The sequence below is a fragment of the Melozone crissalis genome, unplaced genomic scaffold, assembly GCF_028551555.1.
Source record: "Melozone crissalis strain CALT ecotype California unplaced genomic scaffold, PUWL_Pcris_2 ptg000018l_1, whole genome shotgun sequence".
Classification (NCBI taxonomy): Eukaryota; Metazoa; Chordata; class Aves; order Passeriformes; family Passerellidae; genus Melozone; species Melozone crissalis.
In genome coordinates, this window is record NW_026535796.1 from 24,129,793 (window position 1) to 24,157,092 (window position 27,300).

At 41.2% G+C, this 27,300-nt stretch overlaps 1 protein-coding gene across 4 annotated transcripts in view; it reads left to right on the forward strand.

The window, feature by feature from the left end:
- Nucleotides 1-232: 232 nt before the first annotated feature.
- The window catches only part of PLEKHH1 (pleckstrin homology, MyTH4 and FERM domain containing H1), a 45,404-nt gene continuing 18,336 nt past the window's right edge, over nt 233-27,300 (forward strand). For 3 of the 4 annotated variants that reach the window (XM_054275412.1, XM_054275411.1, XM_054275408.1), the window contains exons 1-16: nt 233-402; nt 6,045-6,107; nt 9,175-9,324; nt 12,093-12,176; nt 13,724-13,805; nt 16,446-17,452; nt 19,818-19,896; nt 20,469-20,557; nt 21,064-21,214; nt 22,243-22,382; nt 23,050-23,160; nt 23,717-23,803; nt 24,770-24,931; nt 25,877-25,957; nt 26,884-27,063; nt 27,185-27,293. In XM_054275412.1, the coding sequence (XP_054131387.1) occupies nt 262-402; nt 6,045-6,107; nt 9,175-9,324; nt 12,093-12,176; nt 13,724-13,805; nt 16,446-17,452; nt 19,818-19,896; nt 20,469-20,557; nt 21,064-21,214; nt 22,243-22,382; nt 23,050-23,160; nt 23,717-23,803; nt 24,770-24,931; nt 25,877-25,957; nt 26,884-27,063; nt 27,185-27,293 (2,716 nt within the window). In that variant the 5' untranslated portion in view covers nt 233-261. The remainder of the gene's footprint in view (nt 403-6,044; nt 6,108-9,174; nt 9,325-12,092; nt 12,177-13,723; nt 13,806-16,445; nt 17,453-19,817; nt 19,897-20,468; nt 20,558-21,063; nt 21,215-22,242; nt 22,383-23,049; nt 23,161-23,716; nt 23,804-24,769; nt 24,932-25,876; nt 25,958-26,883; nt 27,064-27,184; nt 27,294-27,300) is intronic. The other variant, XM_054275410.1, reaches the window with a different exon arrangement.

Genomic DNA, 27,300 nt, shown 5'->3' on the forward strand with positions numbered 1-27,300 from the left:
CATTAGTAAATTATTTACTCATTCTAAAGGTAAACGTTTATCCATTAAGAGTGACCTCTGGCAGAGGGCAATATCAGTGACTCAGGGTAGTACCACTTCATCTTCTGCTTGGAGAAGAAATGGCCTTTGTTACCAGTTCTGTAAGAGGGACCAAGGAAAACTAGGCACAGAGGTGATAAGTTTGTCCTTCTAAAATACATACTTATTTTTCCCTTCGATTCTGTAGGATTTTTAGAGCACCTCAGACGACATCCTAAATGGATGATTAACATCACAATGGCAGAACTCACAGTGGAGAATGGCAGCTGTATGGACTGGCAAAAGCGATGCCTTGTGTTGGAGTCCCAGCTCTTCAAATTCCGCTTGCAGGCAAGCAAGATCCGAGAGCTGTTAGCTGAGAAGGTGAGGCAGAGGTGATTTCTTCTACTTTGCAATGAGTTATGACACAAAACCAAAAAATCTGCAAATGCCAAACTATCCAATATATCTGTTACTTACAGTGAGGATTTATTTCTTGATTACAGTACATCTTTGCTCTCTGCTTTATCAGTTGAGATGCAGAGTTGTGCCTGTCATGGTGTAAAGTGGCATATAAGAATGAGCCTTGCTTACTGCAAAATCACCAAGTATTTGGACTCTAGTGGAAAACACTGTACCAGCAAGATTCTGGATATCTGAAGTGGTTGAAACAACAGCGGAGCAAATATGGATGTTTTGGGTAAGAACAGCAGGATCATAACTTGGGTGGCAACAGAAAAGTATGGAGGAGTGAAAATTATGCTATAATGTTAAAAGCCCAGACAGGGATACATGTATTGCCATAGTGTTAGAATAACACTTCATATCCAGTCAAAACATTCTGGGGATACTGAAGAGCAAGGCCAGATATTTTGAGATCTGGATGTTAGAAACTTACATGGCATCTGTGGTTTTAGAGACATCTTCTACTAATGTCCTTCAAGTGCCCTCGTGTGAGTTTGTTTGCATTCTAGAGGAGAGAACTGGTAAAGATCTGAGGGTTTTATTGGAGTTTTGGTTTTTTGCTTGTTTTTGTCATGGTGTGAATATTTTGTGATTTTTCTTAACCTTAAATGGTGTTGTTTTTCAATTAGAATTAAAACTTTTTCACTAAATTTCTATGAAGTCCAAATTTGTAGGTTGCTGGGGGGAGCTCCTTCTTTTTTTTCAAAGTGTGGCTTACACATTATCACAGTTCAGTCCAAGATTGCTTAGATATTCAATTACTGTATAGGAAAGTGAGAACAGTTTACTAATGAAGTCAAAATCTGTACAGCTGACTGCAGTTCACTATACCCAATGACAGATATGTTCTAAACTCACTTTTGCTCCATTCTGTATTATGTAACTTCTATATATTCTTGTTTGTTGGTTTTGGATGTAAAAACATCCAGGTGACAGCTACTTGAGAGTGGTGTAATTTTCATCCCTGCTTTCACTGTAATTACATTTTCACTATTGTCATATACTGCATGGGACATTTTTCCACCTTTCATATTTTAAGGAATTGTGCAATTCTAAGCAGCTTCTTCATCTCTTCGAATTAATTTCTGAGATGGAGCTTAGTGATTACTTACCTTGAAAAACATTGAAAGTGGTTGTAAAGTCCATTTAGATAAAGGCACATTAGAAAAAAAATCATGTATAGATGTGCTAAAGACAACCAGTATTCATATGTAATATTTGTAAGTTTGCTGCATTATGAGATCTGTGTTCTTGTGCTTTATTAATTTCTGCTTTGAGAAACTTCCTGACTACCCACACATGAGACAAGCCCACCTACCAGACTTCCTTATAGAGAACAGACTTGCCAGATATATTTTGACTATCTCTTTAGTGAAGTTTGTGGGTCATGCCAGAGAATTAAATTTGCATCTGCTTCAGGGGCCTGGCTATCATTTATCCAGCCTTTTAGTCAAAGCAATGCTCCCTTTGCTGAGATGCTTGGTTCAGTGGTCAGGTTATTCTGTAACTACTTCTACAGTGCTGTTGTAGCTTTACTTGAAGGGTCAAAGAGCTAACAGGCTTGCAATTCCTAACTCCAAATGTGATGTGGGAAGGGGAAAGCCTCAGCAGGAACCATGGGGCAGCTCCAGCAGGCTCTCAGACACACAGGGCTTACGCTGAACACTTCTCTTGGGAAGTGTCCTGGGCCTCAGGTTCCCAGCTGGGCAGTAATGACTTGCTCAGAGACCTTCCTCCCCTTCTCCTCGGTCACCACAGGACACCCCAGCAGTCACAGCCACAGGGGCTCCTGTCTGCGCTGCATCCTTCTCACCCTCACGTGGGTAGTGATGCAGAACCGAAGGAGGTGCTTGGTTTATGTCCAGTGATGGCAGCTTCAGGGATTTTTGTCATCGATTTTATAGCAACTGTGACTTTTAAGGGTTTTTTCCTCATTATGAGAATGAAGAGATTCAGATTTACTGGAAAGTCTTGCGTTTCAAGGAAGGTTTTTTGGGGCAGGGAGGGGGGGTGATCTTGGAAAAATGTGAAGTCTGCACAGTTTGAAGCTGTGTGCCAACCTGTGGTAAGCATTGTCTTGAGAGCCTCCCAGTATGGTTTGCAGTAACAGGAATTTATTTCTTTTAAATACTTTTAGATGGTGAAAGTGAAGGGCAGTGTTAACAGGGGTGTGATACTTGCTTACCAGCTAGGTTCTTATAGGTGTGGAAGTGACTGAAGGGCTTGAAAACCTGATCCTCACAACTTACATTATTTTTTATAACTAATTTTATTATTTCAAGACAGGTTTTACTATTTTAACTCATAGAAAACCCAACCACTCATGCCTGGCACTGGTAGTACAATGTGCTCTAACAGTTTAAATACTTGAGATTTTTAAAATCCGCTTAGATTGAATAATATAGATCGCTGTTCAGAACATGGGGAATTTAAAACCAAGTGGTTTAACTGCCAATGCCCTAGTTCACATGGTGTGAACTTCCACATTGATAGTCTGGTCTCAGCTATTGAACAGAGCTGCCCAAGCTGCGCAGAGCCTGGCTGGGGGTTGGCGTGGCAGAAGAGCCTTAGTCCCTGGTATCCCAGACAAAGCTCTGCCATCCTGCTGGACCCCACAGGGCACAAGACCCCTGAGTCCTACCTTGTGGACATTAGCAGGGATTGCTTTGGAAACAGGCAGTTGTTTTCACCCTATTTTTCTTGTACACGCGCAAGGAAAAGGGATACTCCTCTGCTGGTGAGCGACATAGCAGGCTGTTGTCTCGGCAGCAAGTTGACCTGGTTAAGAGTGAGCTCTGGAGCAGAACAGCAGGAGAAAAATGAAGCTGAGAGGTATAGGAACTTTTTTCACTCAATTTTATGTAGCTGCTTCTGAGCCATAGGAGAGGGAAAGCCTGTGTGAATGGTTGATGGGAAGATCTTTTGCAGTTTCTAGAAAGGCCATCTGGGTAACTTAACCTGCTTCTGTCTTATTTCAATAAACAATGAACATTTGGAAAAAGGATCTTTTGTCTCATGCAAGCATGGCTATTCAACTGGTCCTGTTTCTCCCATACAAGCTGTCTGGGCTAGTGCTTGAAAGAAGAGTTCCATGCATTTGGCTCGGTTATTAATTTTTTTGTGTGACTTGGGTCACATTGTTTAGTAGCATTTGTCAAATTATAAAGCATTTTGAATGAAAGGACCCATGTAAATACCAAGCATTATTATTAATTCATTGAGGGGTTTGAAAGAGCCTTACAAGCATGTATGTATTAAATCTGAATGTGCTCCAGTGAGAGTGCTGACACTGGGGAGGAGTGAAATAATGATTTCATGTACACCAGGAACACAGCAGTTATTTAACAGTTCATAGTAGGACAGCTCAACAATGTAGTACAGGAAATTAAGACAAATACAAGTTCATTTAAGGCTACAGAAGGAATTAGGGTGACAAAAGTAATTGATTTGGCTGGAACTTAGCCAGGTTGCCCTCCTTGCACAAGTTTCATAACTTTTTAGTGATCAGGAATGGTCCCAACATAGATTCTTTGTCCAGATCAAGAGCCATAACTGCTAGCAATGCAAAGGAACTGCTTTGGGACGACAAGGAGTTCTTCAGTGCTGTCTTCATAAAATAACCTGAGTCTTTCATGGAGATTGAGCACCTTGTGGAGGACTGAATTGTTAGAGGATATCTAGTTATATCCTCTAGTTAGAGGATATAGAGGATTAGAGGATATCTTGGTAAAAAGGCCCAGAAATTCATCTCTGCTGTGGATGTAGAGCCTGTCAATTAATCAGAAAACTAGGAAAGACCAATGATTCTAAAACTACTGTCTTAAACACTCTTTGTTTCACAAAGCATGTTATGTATCCCCAATAGTTCTGTTTAGCATCTCCCTTCTGCCAATATGTTTTGCTGCTACCTGTCTGTGGTGAGGACTGTCCAGAGACCAAAAGATAAATGAATGGGTGCATCACTGTTCTGAAGGGGACTCCCTACTCGTGAAGCACAGACCACTGCTATTCGTGTTAGATTGCCTGGAGCTCAGTCTTCAAGAAGGCTCTTTGGTCAGAGCAGCTTTGTATGGCTGCAGTCCTCTGTGGCATCTCTCTGCTCCTCTGCCAAAGAAGCATCCTTGATTTGGGTATTAAGTTACAGAGACTGTTGTATTTGATTGTTCCACTGAAAAAGCAAATGTGAGAGGTATCATGCTAAATGTAGCAGGTTTTGATCTTCATGGTTTTAATCTATGTCATTGCTTTTATAGTTATGTGGCTACTGAGATGTCTACATGTATGTGCCTTTTGATACGTTTGCTGGTAGGGATCAGTCTGCTCTTGTGTCAGTGAGAATGTGTGGAAAGAAGAGTTGTCTTGCTGCCATATGAAGGAAGGCAAATGGAAATGGGAATGCTGCCACGTCTATTCTGGGTGATCAACCCAAGAGGAATAAGTCCATTTTCAGATATATTGGTTTGGTCCTGTTAGTTACCAACCTGAATACTTGGCTCCAGTGCTTTATCAAAAATGCATTGGAGAGAAAAGGAGCTTAGTTCCCTTTATAGTTTTTCTTCTTCAAGCATGATTCTTTTAATCTTCTGAAGATTCTTCTATGTCATTCTTTCTATTGTAAAACATAAGTAAGTACAGCAAACTCCATGAAGTGTTCCTCAAATTTTGCATCTTGGTGGATAAAACTTAGTGTCGCTTTAAAGAAGAGATTTGCATTACTGGGCTTAAATCTGAGACCAATTGAAGCAGGCCAGGTGAAAATGACTTTGGCAAACATCAAATGAGAGGCTAGGTTGATATTTAAAGAAAAATTTAAAACAAAACCAAACAAACAATTAGAAGAAAAGCCCCAAAACATCCCCCAAACCAACCACAACCCACCAAAAAAAGGGCACTACTGATAAATTATTAGAAGAACCCCAGGTATATCTGAATTTTATAAGAATGAAGTGACTTATAAACATTTAGAATAAAATTCAGTTCAGTGTCCTTTGACTTTGATAGCAGCAATGTTCAGATGTTGAATCACATAATTGTCAGTTTGCAAAGCTCTTTGAAAAAAAGAAGCATAGGAAAATTAAGATTGTTGTTAATCTTGTCAGTTATAAGTCTGAAGCCAAAGCAAAGTATTCAATGACATTATAGAGAAACTGCTGTGAGCTTTCCAAGATATATTAATTTTTATTTACCATTGTGAATGAATCCTAGCTGAAATAAGATCAGGGAAGAATGGTGCACTGTGGACAGGCTCCTTGCAGGGACAGCCCATGGTGTGTAAATTGTAGAGATGAGGTCAAGACTTTGGCACTGTTCCTTTGACCCATGTAATGAATGATGAGGCTCACTAATGAGAAGATGGTTCCGGTGTATTCAGAGTAGGGCAGAGCACTGGAAAAGGTCAAAGACTTTTTTTTCTCTTGGTCAAAGCTGTCCAGTTAACTCAAAATATGCCAAAGATCTGTAAGCTTGCACAAATGCTGAGTAAAATATGAAAATATGAATGCCCAGGTGATGTTAATTTATTTTCTTTCTTTCCCCCTTTTCTTTCTTTTCTGTCTCTGAAGATGCAGGAATTGGAACAGAGAATGATAGAAGCAGAGCAAAGAGCTGAGGATGCAGAGAAACAGGTAAGAGATTCTTTGATGGTGGCTCTGGTACAAGTCCAGCAGTTAACTCACTCTAAATTCCTTCCAGTCTAGCATACAGACAGCAATCTGCAGTGCTATTCCCTTCTAGGGAAACACTGATTTACAGTGGTGAATGGATTTTCTAGTCTACTTCCCAGTCTGTGAGCCTTAGCTGTGAGCAGGTGCCTGAATGTGCTGAAGTGAAAACAAGCACCTTACACCTTCCTGTCAGCTTCACAGCCTTTACCCCCTCATCCATGATAGGCATGCTTGGTTGTGGAAAAGGAAGGGGATGTTGTACCTCAGGATTAAATTGCAAAGATAAGGCTGCTTGGCAGGTCCTCAGGAAACAAATACTTAAGAGTACTGGTGAGGACTTGTCTACAAGTAGAAAAGGTTCTGTGAAAGAAGTAGGTTTTGCAGACACACCCTTATCACTTGTTTTGGACTTTTTAGTAATTACTGCTCTGGCTCCGGGGCCTGTGGAGAAAAACAGTAAGAGCTGAATTCATTGTCTATTGCTGTAATCATCTAAAAATTAGGCATATTGTCTAAACTAGTTCTTGTGTGTTTCTTGAATAATGGAGAAGTGGATATATTCAGCTTGTGAACAGGCAGAAAAAAAATAGACCTTTGAGAAGCAGACATTCTGCACTCTAAGAAGTATTATAGAAACAAAAGAACCAAGATGAGCCAGGTGGTTTGAGCTCTTGGATCACTGCACACCACTGCTGAAGGGAAGGCTTGAAGTGAATGAGCTCCCTCCAGCTGGACAAGAGCTGCAGGACTGAGCACTAAGTCGTGGGTTGAAGGGCAGAAATAAAAGTCACACAGCCAAGAATGACTGTCAAAGATGATTTCAGAAGTGAAGGACTGAATAGGCAGTGTTATAAGCACTGGGAGGCATAACACCTGGGAATCAAGAACTTGGAGTACCTGGAAAGGTACTGTCTGCAGAACATATTTTTCCCCACCAGTTTGATATTGACATCAAGATTTTTTTACTGACCAGCTTAATTCTAGGAAAGGTGCTATGTCTTGACACAGTGCTGTTGGCTTCTATGCTAGACCAGCAACTACCAGTGAAGAACAAGAGTTATTCTCAAGAGTGCTATCAGTAAGTTCACACCCAGTCAAGATGGGCAAAGGGTAGCACAATAGAGGCAAAAGTGACAGCTGGGACAGCACCATCAGGAACTACAGTGATTGTCACTGGCCAGTGAAGGTTTCATACCAGCAGACGCCTCAATGACAGGAGCAGAGGGCCCAGGATATGATAAGATGCAATGACAGCAAGGGACAGGATGGAGAACAAGTCAAATCCATGTCCAAGAATGGGCAGGAAAGGGAGAACTTGGCTGGGAGGGTGTAGCAGAAATGAGGGTTGCCTCCACTCACCTGCCACCAGCAGTTCTGTAGCCATATGTTGGCGGGTCCTAAAGACTAGCAACCCCTCAATGTTTGCCTTTCCAGCAGCCTTATCCACATCCAGAGATAAGTGTTCCTAGAGAAATGCTGCATTGCTGCCTGACAGCCTGAAGAAGTGACAGTGTAAGAGTAGGACCATTCCCTTCCACTAATGAGTACATTCACCGTGAATGAGAGGCAGCCGACAAATGAGAGGGCTCCACATCAAGTGCAAAATCCCTTGTTATCTTTCTCTCCAGGAGTCTAGGGGGTTGGATTTGTTAATTCAATGGACTCCCTGTAGCTGCCAACCTCAATTAAGGAAATCACATGTTTGCAGTCCCCTCGCTGAGCCTCTAGTACAGAGTCAGCATTTGGGCATCAGACAGGAAGGAGGGGCCATTTCTTTTTACTATAATCACCCTAAACTCTAATGAAAGCACATCCGACTCAGCAGGCTTAGTTTTCTGGCTCGGATGTTGGGTGCTTACCTTTCTGATTCGGTATGAGGAAGAGGCAGTTTGCTTCTCTGCCTAATACAGGCAGACAGGGGGACAAAACACAGCTTCTGCAAGTATGGAGTGTAGGCTGCTCAGCAGAGCGTGACTAACCCTCTTGCACAGACTCTGTGAAGTGCTCACATTGCTCCCTGCATTCTGTCTTTCTGGTTCTAAGTTCATGCTAAATTTATGGTATTTGGAGTTGGTTTCTTTGCAGATTTAGCTTCTTTGAGGTGTGTTGGAACCAGAGATTTTCTGTCATCAAATGCTGCAATTAGTATGTTTGAGTTAAATTGAAGGGATTCCATTCATCTTTAGAAATGAAGTCTTATAATCCATTGTAATAGAATGAGGTAATGGTAAAATGGAGTGACATTACTGAGAGACAAAGCTTTTGAACAAAGTAAAGAGATTTTAAAAATGTACTAAAAACCTAAAATGCTTCAGTAGCCACTGGATTCTAGTGGATTGAAACTTCGTCTGTAGTGAAGGAGCACTACAGTGATCTTTCCTTGCTGAGATGAAGAAGTCTTGGCACTGGCAGGAGCTCAAAGACAGTCAAATCTTTTGAAATATCAAACGCTGTAACTCCTTAGCAGGTCTGGAGAGAAGACTTGGCAGAAAGACAGGAATTGCCAAAACAATGTCTTATGCTGGGGACAGGAGGATGAAGGACCTCCATAGTACATTTTCATGTAGAAATTTTAATCTGAAGTAAATGGCTAGGGGTTTTTGGTGTATATCTTGGTAGTGAATGAGGTAAAAACTGGCCATGATATTGCAAGGGAGAAAGGTAGGATGTACTATGTCTGTATGAGTATGGAGACTGTGGTGCCTGTATGGTGTCTTTGATTAATAATTTGATTGTAATATCTCACAACCCATGATGCATTTATCTGCTCATGGTTCAGTTTGCATCTGTTACTGCTTCAGCATTGCAATGATCCTTCCACAAATGTGAATATAAACTAAGTGTGACCTGAAGGATGTTGTGGTTTTTGATGTTTTATTTTTCCTTTCCTGACTTGAAAAATAAGAAACCCACAAATATTCTCATTTATTTTCATTCTCTTACCACTACACAAGCAGTTCCTTGATTTACATTGGTTTGTTTTGGTGGTTTTTGGGTTTATTCAATTTCCTTCTGATTACCATTACAGGTCAGAGTTATGGAAGAGAAGATAAAACTTGCCAATGTGAAGACTGGTGAATCTGACAGCACCCTGCACAAGAAATACCAGGAGCTGATGTGCACAATGCAAGGAAAGGAGGATCTCATCAACAAATTGGAGACACAGCTAGCAAAACAGGTAGGGATATTTTCTACAGGGAGGCTTGTAGATTTCACGAGTTAGAGGGATTCTGTCATGTATATTTCAAAGACAGGGGCTATGACTCATTACAAGTTAGTCTCTCAGTTGCCTCCAGATCAGCTAAGATGATGCCCAGCCCAGTGCAAGATCCTCTCTTTCCTTTTTGGACAAAACATGCACTCAGCTTCAGCAGCCCATGTCTCTTCACAATTGGGGATCAGTCAATGTGCCTAAAGGCTTCCTTATGTTAGTGCTGAGACCCTGCATTATGATGCTACAGCCTGGTCACAGTGTTTCTCTGGCTTTTTACCACAGTGATTGCTTTGCAAAACCATTGTGTCGCCCATCTCTGTTCATGCTGCCTCTTGGGAAGGGTCTTTTCCCAGCCTTCAGCAGTCCTCCAGCATAGTTCATCTCTTGTCAGGTGTCATTATAAAAGAGCAGCTGTTTCTCAGTGTAGATAGTTCCTAGTCTCTCCCTTTTTCAGTTGGTGGAAGGAAGGTGCTACATTTCCAGCAGGGCTTATATTTCAGTTCTAGTAAAGGCCTTGCCCTGTGGTTTTTATAACATGAGGAATGAGGTATTCTTATGTGTTGTTAAGTAAATAACTTAAATAAAAGTAAAATTTTGCAAAAAAAAAAAAAAATTACTCAGCTATTTGAGTTACATTGAACTAATTGCCACCTGTTTCAAGGGACGTTAGTAGAAATCTTTTTCCAGCAACAAGTGGCAAAATGAGCTTCTAGAAATGAAAGCCAAAGCTTGGCAATTCCAGACCAGAAATATTCATCATCAGAGTCACTGGATTTATTTCAGAATGGGATGAGATGGTGGCAGGGCTAGAAGGTTACTAAGGGTCCCTGTAAGGCATCCTGTTGGTTTTCACTGGGATGGGAAGAGCCATGGAGTTCGGAGCATCATTAAGAGAGCGCTGGGGTCACGTCTGGGCCACACAATAGTGTGGGACACTAAGAATCTCTAATTGCTTTTGGAACTTAAAGCACAATAACTGCATCTATGGCTGCTGTGCCTGAGTGAATTGGTTCTGCTTAGAGGCAGGGCTTATTGCACATGGTGACAATGCTGTCATCGTGTCACTTGTTCTACTTGAGAACCCTAAATAAAGTCTTGGCATTGCAGTTCACATATAGTGTAGTAATCTGAATCTTTTATCTCATGTTCCAGGACAAGTCCAGGTCATTAGGGATTCAAAGCCAGCTCCCATGTGATGGACATTCAGAGATGGTTGACCTACTATATGTGCTAGATCATTTCAGACCTGTAGGCACATCTGGTATGCTAACTCCTGCAGAGGTTGAGACTTGATGATTAGGAGCGCACACAGTCATATAAAAGGAAAAAAACCCCAACTAAATAAATCTTCTTCTTGAAGCATCTGATTTGGTTGCTTTTATTTCATTATGCTCAACTACAAATGTTATGGTTGCCTAAAATGTTGCTTGGGCCTACTTTAAAGTCAGCAAACATGCTTGAATAAGAGCCCTTAAATGTGCAGTTGTAGTGATAAACAGCATGTGGTAATTAAAAGTGTAAAAATGTTGGGGAAAGATGTGAAAATTTGGGGAATTTTGCGGGGTCTATTTATCCATGTGAAAAATTTAAAGTGGGGGGAAGGACTGACATTTTTTATAATTATAATTGCTGGTATTATTTTACTTCAGAAAAAACAATAGAACAGGGAAACCACCAGCTGCTATCAGAAGGCATTATCTTTGCCCCTTATTTGGAGAAACCAGGGCTGATGTGACTTGCAGCATATTGTCCTCCTCTCTTCCTCCCTCTGTTGCTCTCAGAACTGATTTCTTCTTGCAGTTGTTTAAATCATTATGCAGTTCGAAGAGTTTTCAGTGATGTTGCTTCTGATGAAGCTACACAGAAGATAAAACAGAAAGCTTCAGGTGATCATAGTGTTAATTCAGCATCTTTCAAAGGAAATTTCCAGAAAAGTTAAAAACACAGCTGAGAAAACACAGCTGCAAAAATGATGTAGCAATATTACCCAAGCAGATACTTGGGAGAACAATGGTCATTGTGCAAATCAACAGTATTGCCATAACACCTTTGTGTGGACTAGAACCTGTTCTAATGGATATGTAAACATACTACCACTTATAGCATCTGAAGTTCCCCTAGCAGATCTTAGGCATGATCTTGATATTTTTCAAGGTCAGATTGTGGAGCTTTTTTTTTTAAATTTACTTTCTCAATGAGAATATTGTGCGTGTTAAATTTGTTGTTGGTATTTGCATCTTGTGCACCTTGAAAGTCCACTCTAGACTCATGCTTACAGCATGTGAATCCCTTTTGCTTGGAATGATTGGTATTTTACAAATCAGTTATAGGCACTGCTTAATTCTTATTAGCTTTGGCCAATAATGTGTGTGTAGGCTGGGAGAACACTACAGATACTCAACAGCAAACAGCAACATTGCAAAACCATCTGAAACAGAAAAAGTTGCAGATTCTACTCAAACTGTGGTAGGTTTGTTACCTGACCTGGATTTTGCTAATAAACAACAAACTTTTGAAACAAGCCTCTGAATTTGACTCTAGGAACCATGTAAGACAAATTAGAGTTTGATTTTTTTCAGATGCCAGCTGAAAAATTGTATCCAAGTAGCAGTCTTAAATCTTATGCCTGGAATGGGAGCTTCTGTGTTTCAGTCACTCCTGATGCAGTAACTCACTGAGAACAGTTGTACTCTCCTAATGCCTCTATTGTTGGTTTTGGTTTTTTGGCACAGAAACAGCTGAGGACTGAGGAAGCCAAAATTGTTCAAGAGAAAGCTGCCAAGATCAAAGAGTGGGTAACATTTAAGCTCAGGGAGGTAAGTCTCTGGCTTTCTACCAGTTTTCAAGGCATGTGAGTAAGTACATGTGGCTGCACTGCCAGGGGGTTCCTACATAGGACAGCAGTCTGGGGACAGTCAGTCTGCCACAGGAGCACTCTGCTTGTTTGGCCCTGCACATACTCCATTTTAGGACTGGGGTCATCACTCTTACCAAGGGCTATTTAATTTATTGGGCAAACTATAGATGACTGTTAACTCACCAGTGCCCAAAAGCAGTTTCTGAAGATTGAACTAGTCACAAGTGTCTTCCTTTTACCTAGCTTTCTTTTACCTCTCCTTCTTTTCTCTGGATCCAGTTTCTATTCATTTCTGACAGAGCACCTGTTACACAAACATGTCCTTTGCTCTTCTATAATTTACCATCTCTGACTAATGCTGTTTTCCTACTGCCCAGTATTTTTTGTCTCTGACCTCTCTGTTCTATCCATCCTGTGGATTTATGCCTCTATCTGGTCCTACCCTCTAGAAAAACAAAGACAGCAGTGGGTCAGCATGCAGTTTTAAAGATGGAGTAGTAGTTTTCAGCTGGGAGTGGGTAGCCTGGTCCTTTATTCCAAGTTAAAAACATGTATTTCCAAGTTTATGACAGAAAGGGAATTTGTTGGAGTTAGGAGAAGTATTCTTTGTGGGCACTGATTATGTTTTGATGTGACTTTGTAATGTCATTAGATTGCCTAAATAATCCACTGAACTCCTGTGCTGCTTCTCTACCCTGTGTAAAATAACGTAAGGTGCATTACTGACTGGTGCAGCACAAAGGAGGAAGCAAGGGGGTTTGATTTGGTGTGACCTGCTGTGAATCCAGGACCATACACTCACACTTTACTGGCAAAGAGGTTTGTGCTGATTCCAGATGCATAGCATGCACAAGTGGATCGCTGCCAGTTGGAGAACTTGGCATCTGTGTTGCCAATGGGTTACTTGAGACAGCATCACAGGTGATTCCTTCAAGAGGAAAGTCTAACTGCGTGTACCACTGCTGTGTTTAAAAATGGATGCTGAGACTCTTCAAGTAAAGGCATAAAGCAAATTTGCAAAGAATCTCTCATGCCCTAATTGGAAATGTAAATATAAATTACATTTCCCTAATTGGAAATGTAAACCCTTAATGTTGGTTTGGTTTTTGCTGTTTTCTTTGGTCTTCTGGATCCATGGGTTCTTCTTTTACTACATTAAGGGTGAGAACAAATGATCCTTCTGGGTAATGTTTTTTTGATTCTCTCTTTCATGAGCATTATTTCTGCAACAGGAGTAAATGATGAGCTATAGCAGGGAAGTAAATTTAAAGATGTATTTGTGAAGTGCCAGTAGTTCATACAGAGGCTGTTTGAGAAAGCACAGCAAAATATTTGAGTGGTCTAGTGATGTTGCTGATTAAAAGGATTCGAGGTGACTGGTAGACTCATTTTTCCCCTTTTTAAGGAACTTTAAAGTAACAAAGATGAAGGCATGTTCTGTGTAGTGGATCACATGTGCTCACAATTTTGTATTATATTTCTTTTTTTATTATTCTTCTTTCATAGCTTGAGCTAGAAAATTACCACCTGAAAAACTGTAATCAGAGACTGATGGAGCAAATTGAAGCTCTTCAGGATACATTGCAAGGTAAATGTGTTCAGCCTAGTAACCACCACAAGACTGGAAGTCACCATTCCTGGGTTGTATTCTTAAGTTTGTCAGAAATTAAAACTTGTGGCAGCAGGCAGTAGAGTTGCTCTGTTCCTTAGCCGAGTCCGTTTTTAAGATGGGAATAACATTCTTATCTGCCTTAACTCTTAATTTTTTTCCCACCAATTCACTGTAGTTCACTGTAGAGTCCTTTTTTTTTTTTTTTTTTTTTGTTAGAATCTGCATTTGCCATTAAAATAAACCACTAAGCTCCTCAGTTGGAAGCATTCATTGAAATACATATTACAATTCTCCTTTCACTGATGTCACTGATGTACTTCAGTGTATCTCCATGTGTGAATTATTCTTAACCCCACAGAACCTCTGCTGGTATGTGATCTGAGTAACTGAATGAGCCAAGGCAGCAGCTCTTTGGTCTGCTTTTAGGAGCTGGGTTTCTCTGTGCCATCAGGTTGGGCTGGAGAAAGCTGCTTATGGTGTTTGGGGTTTTTGCAGTTCTTTGGTGGCTGGATGGAAAACTTTCATCTTTAGGCTTAAATTCAGCACCTTTTATTATAATGTGCTTTGAAAAAGAAATTATATCTTTTTTTTTTTTCATTTTTCTTTTTTAATGAGCTTGGTTTGGTCACAATAAGATGAGCTAGTTTCCAGAACTTCACTGGGCATGTGGGGAGGGGACCTTTCTTTCCTGCAGAAGTCTTTCTGGCATTCCTATTACTCCGCAGCAAGGGAATAGGGCAAAATTCTTTTTAAATCCCACCACATTTCTAGTGAAATGCTTTATGACTGGGTTTCTCTCATCCCCTCTGGCTCTGACTGTTCACAAAAAGTGAATGCCTGGTAAGCTGCGTTAATAATCTGGTATTAAGTGTGCCCTGGATCCCAGCTCTCTGGGCAGTAAACAGCACTGCCCTCTCCTCTCATCCCTCACTAGTCTCAGTATGCCAGGCTGAAGTCAGAGACTCTGCAGAGAGACAAATCTCTTCTTGCTTGCTGTGCTAAGAGTAACAGCTGCTTCTTCTTAATCTCCTGTCACATCTAGGAAGCTGCAAAATACCAGTAATGTTTAAAATTAATGGCATATTTTCAGTCTACACTAATGATTTACCTTAGGGTCAGGGGAAAATATGTGCCAGGATTTGTGTGTGCCATTGTTATGTGTTAGCTTTGCTAACATTCAGTTCCTTGTGAATCAAGTGCCAAGGTCATACTCTCATGATTGTCTTTTTCTCAGCTGTTTCCAAGAGCAGGTTTCATCCTCTTTGCTGTCAGCAGTAATTTATTCTGCTGTTTGCTCTTTGCTCTGTAACTTTGTCTTCAGTTTGTTTCTATTTCCTTGTGAATCCCACGGATGGTTAAGCAATACCCATGGAGTTTGCTGTTCAGGTAGCATTTTCAGCAGTAGTTGTGCAGAGTCACGCTCGCCCATATTTTGCAATTTCCAAAGCATTTGGTTCTTTTTCAGTCAGGCTGAAATAAATATAAATGCCAAGGTCAATCAAACATCTTCTGCCATTCCAAGTTTTATCCCTGCTTTCTTATATTCTAAAGCTACTATTTGTGGAAATTGTAGAACTGAGATAATCTTTAATAATTATGGAAAGAAAGAAAGTATAATAAGTGTACTAAGTAGAAAGGACAATCTAGTATCTGTCTTTTATGTCATCCTCTAACATAGCAGCTGAAAGGGCATGGAAAGAACTAAAAAAGGGAAGATTTTACAGCAAAACCATATAAGTAACTATTATAAAACTTCATGACATAAAGCACTGTGTGGGTCATATATCACAACAGGATAACAAAAAGCTCTAGGGAAATTCTTGGAAAGTGAGTAAACTCCCCGGTTGCTGAGTTGTTTAAGAAGGTCTCCATACCTTTGCTGGAAGCCCCATCTAACCCCTGGGAATGCATGGAATCATTCCAGATTTTTTGAGGAGTTAAATCATTGTAGGTTCACTAAAGCCAAAAGCCATGCTAAGCAGTGGCCACCTTGATGTATTTGACAAAGTGTTGTGTGGATAGGTGCACTTCCTTCTCATGTTTTAAGACAGGAGGCATAATTATATAGGTAAGAATAAAAACTCCTGTATTGCATTAGACTGAAAGCTTGCCTAGGCCAATATCCCAGACCCTGGTTGGCTGTTTGCATTCCACGAAGGACCATACAAAATAATGCAAGCTGTCCTTCTCTCCATATACACTTCCAGCTTCTGCTCTGAGTAGTGTAGGAAGTTCCTAGGCCAGAACTCCTGTACTACCAATAACATTAGTTTTTTTCTGGCCTGTCTGCAGCATTCTGTTTGCTTTTTTTTGTCTGGGAAAAAAACCTTCCTTCTGTAAATTTCAAACGTGCTGCCTAATTTCATTAGGAAGCCCTCAATTTCACTTTTGTCAGAAGTAGTGATTAATCATTTCCTATTCATATCTTCTGTGCTAGTCCCAGTTATAAATGTATAGTACTTTGGTTATAACTTTGCCCAGCCATCTCCTTTCTGTTCTGTATAGTCCTAAACAGGCCAGGATGCTATTGAAATACAACTGAATGTACACTAGGAAGCAACACTGAACACATCAAAGTGTTTCAATGCCTTAACTGTATGTTCTCCTTCCTTGTAGATATGACCAGCATTCCTCCCTTGGATTCTCTTTGGAGCTGTGATTCCCTGAAGCCCCAAGCATCAGGAGCCTCTTTTGCTGAGAAGATAGAGCAGAAATCTGTGCTCCTTGCACCTGGTTTCAGAGAGGTGTGTCAGACAGGACCTTCCAAACATGTCCTCTCTTCAGCAAACATAGTCCTTGCCAATGACACCTTTACTGAGAATGGAGAGGATAAATCTCTGCTTTCCCAGAGCATGCTGAAGCTCATGTCTGACCCATCAAGCTGGAATCTCTCCACAGAGAGAAATGTATTTCCAACTGTAAGTTCTGAACATGGTTTAGGGTGCTCTGGTCCCATATCACTGGACCCTCCAGCTGAAACCACAAGAATTCTTGAGGCTTTGACCTTCCAATCATCTCTGGAAGAAAACTGTAGTGCTGTGAGCACCTTGCAACAAGTGGGTTTGGACAGCACCTGCTTCTCTGATGATCTGAGTGCCAGATTCCATTCCCACCAGCTGGACTCCTCTTCCTCAGCAGAAATTATGAGCATGCTTGAGGGACATCTCCAAACTGCTGAGCCACCTCTGGTTCTGTCAACATCAGCTGTTAAAGCACATTCCTGCACTCCAAGGGAGTGCAGCCTTGGCAGTAGTATGACGTTTCCAAAAATACGAACACCCAATACACCAAGAGACAGTATCCAGCTAGCCAAGAGACATCACAGCCAACCACAGTCAGGGGCTAATTCTTTCCATCGTGTAATGCACTTAGAGACTAGCACTTTCCAGCCCATAACAGACCCTCCAGTCAGCTCTGGGCACGTGGAGGAGACAGACATTGATGATGATGGAGTAATGGAGAAGATGCAGACAGAATGTGGCCTGCTGAGGGGAGAAGCTGCAGCGTGTGAGGGAATGTACCACTTACCTGCAGAGCAAAGAGAAGCTGTGAGTTCTGAGTCTGGCACACTTGACCCGGGATGCAAACCTCCCACACCACCGCTGCACCGATTCCCATCGTGGGTAAGAAATGCATGGACAACAGTATGAGAATGCTGCTGATCTTTGTGCCCAGTAGTTAGGCTACTGCACTTCTTGTGCTCAAGGAATTGCTACCTGTGGGTATTGCAGGTTGCATTCCTGAGCCACCAAGTCAGACTGTTCCACATCATGGGGCATGCTGGTTCCGTTGACTTTTTTTTTTCCTTGTATTTATCTTTATAAGAGAAAGAAGATCTGTTGAAATCAGTATATAAGAATCATAGGAATAAAAGTGAAAGTCAAAATGTACTGCATTGTGGTTTGGGTCATCAAAAGTTAATCCTTAGTTCTTTTATCATGTGTTTGAGATAGAAAAATGAATCACAAATGCAGTGGACCAGACCAGATAGCTCCAGAGTGAGAAAAAGCCATGGATACTGGAATAGATACATGGATTAGATCTCAGCATTCCTATCTCATGGTATGCTCCTCCTGTTAGGATAGTTTTGTGAAAACCTTTGGTAAAGTGAGTATGCATGTCCTGTCATTTTTTCTTACAGTTACTTGCGAGGTCAGATAGATGAATTGTTTTTTTAGTCCTGGAATTGTTTAGGATGTAAAATGCAGCTTCTCCTCATCCACTGAGCAGGTCACTTGTCATAGAAAGAGATCAGGTTGGTTAAGCAGGACCTGCCTTTCACAAACCCATGCTGTGTGGGCCTGGTTCCCTGGTTGTCCTGCGTGTGTTGTGTGATGGTGCTCAGGATGGTCTGCTCCATGAGCTGCCCCAGCACCGAGGTCAGGATGGCAGGCCTGTATTTCCCAGGCCCTCCTCTGGCCCTTGTAGATGGTGCCCCTTTGCCAGGTTCCCGTCACCTGGGAGCTCCCCGTGTGACCAGGGCTGCAGGTGGCTGATGGGCAGTGGCTCAGTGAGCTCTTCCAACAGCCCCCTCAGCACCCTTGGGTGGATCCCACCTGGCCCTGCAGACCTGTCTGTGTCTAGGTGGCAAAGCAGGTCACTGGGCATTACCCCTTGGGTTATGGGGGCTTCATTCTGCTCCCCATCCACGTCTTCCAGATCAGGGGGCTGGCTGCTTGGAGAGCAGCTGGCTTTACCATCAGACTGAACAAAGAAGGCATTGAGTACCTCTGCCTTTTTCTCATCCTTTCTCACTGTTTCCCACTCATATCCAATAAAGGATGGAGGTTTTTATTTTTTTTCCTCATGTATTTATGGAAGTCTTTTCTTGTCTTTTACTGCAGTAGTCAGGTGAAAATCTAGTTGGGCTTTGGTCCTCCTAATTTTTTGTCTGCATAACTTCATGGTGTGTTTGTAGCCCTCCTGAGTCACCTGTCCCTTCATCCAAAGATCACAAACTTTGAGTTCAGCCAAAGCTCTCTAATTAGACAGTCTGGTCTTCCTCATTGTCTCATCTATCAACACATGGGGATGACCTGCTCCTGCACCTTAAAGATTTCCTTCTTGAAGAATATTCAGTCTTGCTGGATTAATTGTCCATTAGAACTGACTCCCAAAGGAGTCCCATCAGCCAGGTTCCTAAACAGGCTAAACTGACAAACCTGGTGGAAATCAATGTAGTACCAAAAGAGGCAGTTCTGTTTTCATTTGCTTTTTTAAAGGCATGGACAAACAAATAATTTATTGAAACCGCAAAGTCAAGCACTCATTGTTAATTCTTATGTCTTATAATTTTTTTGGCGTACTTGACTTTGCAGTCTTAGGTGCTTTCATGTATATGTATTATGTGTGTTATTTCACAGTGAATTTTGGTTGTATGCTTTAAGGAGCACCAAGAGGTTTCCTAGCTTTGGGGTTTATCCATTCCACATTAGTTGATGTCGTAGTCATAACACTGCATCTAGATAACAGTCTTGGGTTCCCCCTCTGGAATTTTTATCAATTCATGAAGCACTTGGAGATCCTTTGAACTGAAAGCTCTGTATGTTGTTGTAACTGAGACACAGGCTTATTGAGATCATTCCAGGCATTTCTTTCATTCCCTTTTACAGAATGGGCATCCTTTGCAGCTGGTGACTCAATGAATTGTTCTGGTATAGGGCTGTTCTTAATTCATTTTAATGCATTGTTTATAATTTAGAAAAATCCCATCTCCTTCCAAGCTGTGATACAGTAATTTATTGATAATTGTGTGTAGGTGTTCCAGTGTGTGGATGTCACCTCTGTAGCTGGGAATTAGCACAGAGTAAGATGCTTCCATTAATGGTCATTCGCACAACATATGGTGGAATTCAGCTATCCTTGTTAGAGAGCTCCTCCCTCCTGCCCAAAGGTGTGACTGTGGTGTGATTCTGTGACATGAGCATTTCTGTTGGTAAGAATTACATGTTTGCCTGATCACTGTTGTTCATGGTATTATTGTTCCAGGAGAGCCGAATCTATGCCGTGGCCAAGTCTGGCATGAGGCTGTCTGAAGTGGCCATGGTGAATGATACTTCCAGCTGCTGTAAGTTCTGGACTACATCCATCCTTAAAGGGAGTTCATGGTGACAGTGTGGGACCTGAGATTCTGGCTGTCCATTTCTTCATTTCCTTGCCTGTTTGCAAAGTAAATTTGATCTCATAGATGGCCTTGATAAAGGAAGGGAGGAGGATATATCTGGTTTTGGGGATGGTTGGTGCGGGGCTGTTTGTGCCTCTATATTCAGGGACATCTTCAGGGATTCTATTATCTCTTCCATCAATTTTGCAGCCAGTCTTCTGCCTCTGCATGTCTGTGGCCTGTTTTTACTCTTCACCGTGATTTTGCCTGTTAGGGCTTTTTTCTGTTTATACAGGGTACACCAGATTGCCATTGTACCATGAGGAGCACAGGGTGGGTAAGGTGTCTCACAGGCTAAATGGAGGGAACATTGCAGCTCTCTCTGGGAATTGTATGGAATTAATAATGCATCTCCTGGCCTTTCTGAAGCCAGACTGTCCAGGATGGCAGTTCTCCATGTGCTTCGCCATTAAAACGTCCTCCTTTTCACCAGTTTGTATTATGTGCTCTCTTGCTTTCTCTTTGAATTTCCCCAGTTTCCAAATTCTCGTGTTCAACTTCTGGGCCATTCACCTATCTCATCTACAGAAATGTCACAGTGCCAGTCTACACTACACTGAAGGGGGTAAGGAGTTACCTCACTTTTCCTGTTGTGGAAAGCATGGTCCAGATCTGCCAGTATCTTGAGACAAAACAGGATGGAGCTGTGCAGTGAAGGAAAGAAAATTAGAGAATGACAGGAAGTACTGGACATCGAAAGAATGCAGAAAGAGTAGCAAAAGTTGAATATATTTAATAACACAGAACATTGCAACAAGTTTTGGTCCAGGAAGTTGCAGTGTGCACTATGAAACCAGAGGTGACAGTGGGTGTAGCCTAAGGAATGAGATGGAACATAAGGGTTGTGGAAGAGTAGGAGGGTGTAACCAGAGGAGACCCAAACAGATCAGACTAGAGAGTCCAGCTTGGAAATTCTCAGACTAGAAGGGGAGGAACTGAGGAACCCTGAGGCAGAAATGGGCAAGGCAGTGTGGAAATGCAGGGCATGGGTTGCTCTGTCTCCTGATTGAAGGGGGATTGTCCTGGGGAAAGTCTTCTCTCACACACTAACTATACAGGTCTGTTTTCCAGAAAGCCACACAGATCAGCAATGTGCCTTTCTTAGATGAGTCTTCAGGCTCTGATGATGACTGTGGCTCCCATGCCAGTTTCAGGACTTCTGCTGCTGGATCTGAGAACAGGAAAGCTAGCATGCCAGGCAGCCCTCGGGCCGTGAAGAGAGGTAAAATGGGAGTATTGCTACTGGGCAGGATGAACTCTGTCATCAGAGCCAAGATGCCCTGAGCAGCATCGTCAGTGACAGGCAAATGCTCAGCCAGGGTGTTGCTTACAAGGAGTTCTCCCAGAATGTGTGCAGACATCAACAGTAGAAACAGTAGAAATCTGTTCTTGTAGATGATTTTTACTGCTGATAGTGTTCCATTCAGGCAATTGCTAAACTAAGATTGTGGGAAGGATTGCCCTCCCAAATTCATCACATATCTAGTCATCCATACCTTTGCTGTGGCTTCTCCTTGGAAGCAAGCTAGTACTGACACAGGACAGAAAATGCTTTTTTGGTAATTTCTTGACAAGTAAGTACATCTCACCTATCTTTGAGAGCTGTCAGGTACTTTGAGTCTTGAGTAGGACTATTTTTCTTGCCTGCTGGCAGGGCTAAATTGGCATGGAAGTTGAATGGAATTTTTGTTACCAAAGAGACAATGTGAAATGACGACTCTATTTTAAAGACCACCAAATTTTGTTGGTTGTCTCTAAAACAGAGTTGTATTTCATGTAGTCTTAACTTCTGTTGTGAGGCATTGGCAGATGTGCCTGTGCATTGCCATGTACCTGTGGTAAAAGATTCACAGAAAGCAAAGCCCTATTGCTAGTGAAGAAGACTTTTCCTTAGCTGAAACCAGAGGAGACTGAGGCTTTATAATGGATGTCCCCAGATGAAAACAAGCTGTCTCTCCTTCAGATGACAAGTTTGTTGATTTTTTTTGTTTATATATTTTAATTTGGTTTTATTCAGCAATAAATGTATTTCACTGTCAGTATCCAAAACTCTTGTCTTCCTAGGGAAAGAAAAAGAGGCTCAGAAGTCGTGTTAGTGGGGTTTGAGTTTCCAAAGTCTGATCTGATTTGTCCTTCTTGAACCAAAAAAAAAGGCTTAATGGTGAATGCAGAAATGTTTTTGGAGTGTACAATATTCAGTGCATGCTTTTGTCTAGCCATGACTCTCATTCCTTCCTTTATTTTGAGCAGGTGTATCTGTGTCCTCACTGAGCTCTGAGAGTGACTATGCCATCCCTCCTGATGCCTACTCCTTGGATGGTGACTATTCAGAGCCAGAGCACAAGCTGCAGCGAACATCTTCCTATTCCACTGATGGTGGAATCTGCTCTGTAAGGCTTGCACTGGAACTGCTGTGTTACACTTGCATAGGGGTGCAAACAGAGTCTTGGCCTTAGAAGAGAGTAGTGTAACTACAGGATATTGAGTAATCCCCCAGCAGAGTGAAGCTCTAACAGACTGGGCTATTGGTCCAGCTGATTGATCTCAAAAGACACCATCTGGTGTTTCAAAAGAAGGTGCAATTTCTTTATGTGCTTAGGTAAAAGTATAATCATCAAGGGTGTATGACCTATATTGATTTCCTGTAGTTGTATTCTACTTTAGTGATGGCCTTACACTTTTGGGGCAAATGAAATTTGGAAATTCAGAGGAAGGAAGGAGGAAGGAAAGAAATCTCACAACACGCAGCATTAAAGTCTGTACTCTTCACTATAAAAGATCAAACAGACAAGGAGCAGGAGTCTAATCATGGTGTAGAGACAGCCTTCTTGATCTCAAGGAATCTCACTTTTATTTAGAAAATCAGTGCCTCAGTAGGAAGAGAGATAAGTTTACAGAGCATCAAACAATCAGTGAAATGATCTTTGAGGGCTGCTATTAAACAAAGCAGAAAATTATGGGAGATGCAGCAAATGGCTGGGCTTGATTTCAGCACACTTTCATTTGTATTTTGAGAGTTGCAAGATGACCTCCTCTCCCCTTTCCTCTGTCCTCCAGGAACCCATGGAGAAATCAGGCTACTTGCTGAAAATGGGCAGCCAGGTAAAGACGTGGAAAAGACGATGGTTTGTTCTCAGAAACAGACAAATCATGTACTACAAGTCCCCGGTAAGTCACTGGGATATATTTCCTCCCCTTTGGAGGCACAAAGAAATTTAGGATACTAAAAAACCACTTTTGGTTAGACATGTCACTATTTTGAAAAGCATTACCAACATTGGAATGATTCACTATATGCATCAAATGAAGAACAAAGTTGTTATCAATAAACTTGTCCCTTAACAAGTGTCTAGCTGAATCTTGAAAAAGGTGGAAATTCAGCCACTGTCTTGGTACCTATTGTATGTTGTACTGCCTTCCCACTTAGGGTTTGGTTTGTTGGTGTTTGTTTGGGCTTGCGTTTGTTTTATTAATCATAGTGTCCAATCTGTACTCCATAAGACAGCATTTTTTAGCACTGCTTTTGTTATATTGTGTGCCACTATTGAGGAGACTCTTGCAATGGGATCACACAGTCTCATATTTCACCTGGCAGCCTTAGGCTGTGCTTTCTAGCTCATGAATGCAAACTCCAACCTGTACGTGCATATTATGCTGTATTTAAGTAATCTAAGACCCATCTGAGGTTTCCTACTGAAAAAATTGTTTGCTTTTCTTTCCTCAGAGTGATGTTATCCGCAAACCACAAGGGCAGCTGGAGCTGAATTCTTCATGCCAAATTGTCAGGGGTGAAGGGTCCCAAACATTCCAGGTAGGTGTTACTTTTTTATCCTGCCCCTAACCATGCACTCAGCAGCTGGGTGAGTGAGCACTTAATTCAGACTGAATGGTACTGTGTATCTCAACTGATATGAGCTAACTTTATCTGGTCTCTGTTTCCTGGTACAAAACAGGCAGTTAGTCTAATTAATAATGAGGAAAGAGCTAAATTGTAACCCAAATACACCCTTTTGAAACTGAAAGAAATCTGCATTTATTTTTGTCCTGTTATACACCATAATGCTTTCCCTTTTTGTTTGCAGGAGTTAGTGCTTGAAATCTGTGGGGAAAATGATTCTTACAACAATTAAAACCAGCTAGTACCTAAGATCTTTCTGAGAGACTTCTCTCACAAGATCTCAAGCCTGACTTTACATGCCTGGAGGTGTGTAAAGGAACATCTGAATAGTTGATTCCTTTTAGAAATTGACTTCTAAATTATTAGAAGTTAGCCCATAACTGGGTTCACTTTTAAGTCATTATTGACTTAATTAGAAAGGCAGCATTAAAGTTTTTTTCATACTTTGAAAGGTACATGGCCTAGCTTGTGAGCTACCTTTGGCCCTTATGGAACTGAAGTTGCTAAGGCCTAATACTATTAGATTTATAGCATCTTTCCTCTCAGACACAGGGTAATGAAGGCAAAACACAATACAAAGTGAAGGCAGCAAAACCCCACATTTATGTAGTCACCTTTAAAATGAAAAACTAGCAGCAGCACTGAGAAACAAGAAAGGATGAGAGAGGACACAGAGCCACAGCAAGAAAGCTTATGGGAATTTGACTTATCTGAGTTTTGCTTTTTTCATTTGGGCTTTTAGGATTAGCACCTTTTTTCTTGCCCTCAAAAAAATGTCTCCTGAATGACCAAAAAGTCTTTGAGATAAAGCAACTCAGCAGCTAAAGACATGATTTTTAGATGTGCAGCTATGTACTTTCTCACTCATTTTCCTTCCAGCTTGTGACAGAAAAGAGAACCTACTTCTTGACAGCAGACTCTCCCAACATCCTGGAGGAATGGATTCATGTCCTGCAGAGTATCCTGAGAGTACAAGTGAGCGGCCCTGTTGGTGTTCCTCACAGTGATGCTAAACCTACTGTGAAAGGCTGGCTCACTAAGGTAAAATATTTCATACTTTATGTTTAGCTCAGAATTGACAGTGTGCCAGTTTCTTGTTTTGCACAGCAAATGCGAGCAAAAAATTAGTATTTTACTCTCTGTAAGAGTAGGAAAAGAAGGAAAAGTGGCTGTAGATTTCTGTATTTCAGAGTGAAACATTTATGTAAGTGATAAAGGATGGGATAAACAAGGCTACTGAAAGGTACTGACTGACAAGTAGTAAGTAATAACAAATATCTAGCTTATGTGTGCTTTTCTTCAGCGGAATTCGCAGCATGTCAGTAAAAAAGTCAACACTGTTGAGTGTCACATTTAATTGATCTTTAACTTGGTGATACAGGAGAGTTGAAAAAATGGCTTGTGTGGTTCTAGGTTAGCACTTAGTTCTGTCATAATAGTCTGTAGGTACATTAGTACAAAGTCCAATGGCAGAAAATTCTTATTCTTTATGTAATTTCCATTGATTAGTTTGACATTGCAAGTTACTGTGAATATTTTAATGTAATTATTGTCAGGTTCTAAGAGGCTAAAGACAACCTGTATCTGAAGGTTATTCATCTGCAGTAGGAAACAGCTGTCTAGACTATAGTTTGACTGGTCTTTTCTTGCTGAGATGAGCTTATTTGTTTTTATAATCTTTAAAAGGTCATCCTTAATATTGTATTTCAGTATACAGAAGTTAAAAGTTATTATGAATGAGTGAAACACTTCACAAAATCTTAGACCCATTCTCATAGCACTCATGTCCCATGTTCTTGGGTGGGATGTAGTTGCCTGTTGTTGGAAGGAGTGCCCTGTTTGTTTTAAGAGGAGCTTATATTAGCATAAAACAAAAAATCTGTGCAAAGTATTAAGGGAGAGTTGAATTGAAAGTTGAAGTCCTAGAAAGTCATTCTGGCAATACTGCTGATAATAAAAGCATGGATGTGTTTGTCCTCCTTACAGGTCAAGCATGGTCACTCTAAGCTGGTCTGGTGTGCACTGATTGGAAAAACTTTCTACTACTATCGAAATCATGAAGATAGGGTAATTCCTTTGTCTCCTTTTATTCCCAGACCCTACTTTCCCATTTCTTTTGAAGCTTTCTCTACTGTGCTTTACTGCTTCTGTGTCTCAGGTCTCTTTCTTGGTGGTACTTCTCTTCCAACAGCATCTGTTCCACAAAGAGAATCAATATTTCTCTGATTTTATTTTTTTAAGCTTAAATGACAGCCGACTTAAAAGGCAAGTGATTGCCCTTTCTCAGATCACTCTGCATCTTGTTTCTCACTTGCTCCATTTAGTCTTGTGTAGCCTTCTGGGCAGACTTTTATACAACAGCTGATAGATCCCACATTATCATCATGAAAACAGATAGCATCAACATTCTGGGAAGAGGGTGGTAATCAGTGTAATGTGCTTCCATTTCTGGACACCTTGCCCAAAAGTCCATTACTTTGTCTAGGTGACATCAAACCCCAAGTTTTAGAATATCAAAACAGTAATGTGACTCATATTTTGGATTAACTTCCACAGTTAGCACAGCAGATGTCTTCTTTTTTGTCTGAATGTAACTACTTATGAAATTTTCAAAGTATTTCTTTTCCAGTATAGCAAGCAGAAAGTCTAACCAGGGGCAGAAAACAGTGGCTCAAGATACTAAGCAACTGACCCTCAAGTGCAATGGGAAGAAAGCAGTATCTTATGGGAAAAAAATAATTTTATTTGCATTGTCTCATTCTAACCTGTAGATGCTCTCCCAAGAAAAATAAAATTAGTGATACACTTTGTAAGTACCTTATGAAAGAAGACATTCTTTAGAAGTGCAAGATTACGTTAGCTAAACATTGAATTATTTATTCCTTCCATTTTACAGAACTGTCAGCATTTTTACTTGGCTTTTCTTTCCCAGTGTTCCTGGTCCATACTGGGAGAGGAGTTACATTTATCTAATGTGCTTCTGCTCCTCACAGTGTCCTTTAGGACATCTGCCTCTGCGTGAGTCCAAGGTGGAAGAAGTAGACCGCTCCTGTGACTCTGATGAAGATTATGAAACTACTGGTGGAGGACTTCTCTCATCCCACTGTACACTGGTGATTCACCCACAGGACCAGAGTCCCACATATTTACTTATCCGCACCAAACAGGAGAAGGTATAAAAAGCAGTTGTTTTTTGGAGAGCAAGAGTCTTTTGGTAAATTGGCCATACAGGCTTAACCTGTTTGTAGAAAACAAGCCTGAATTGACCCCTCCTGTTCTCATCCTTATGCCTAGAACACCTGGCTGTACCATCTGACCGTTGCAGCTGGTAGCAGTAATGCCACAGTGGGCACATCTTATGAACAACTCATTGGAAAACTATTGGATGCAGAGGGAGACCCTAGTAAGTA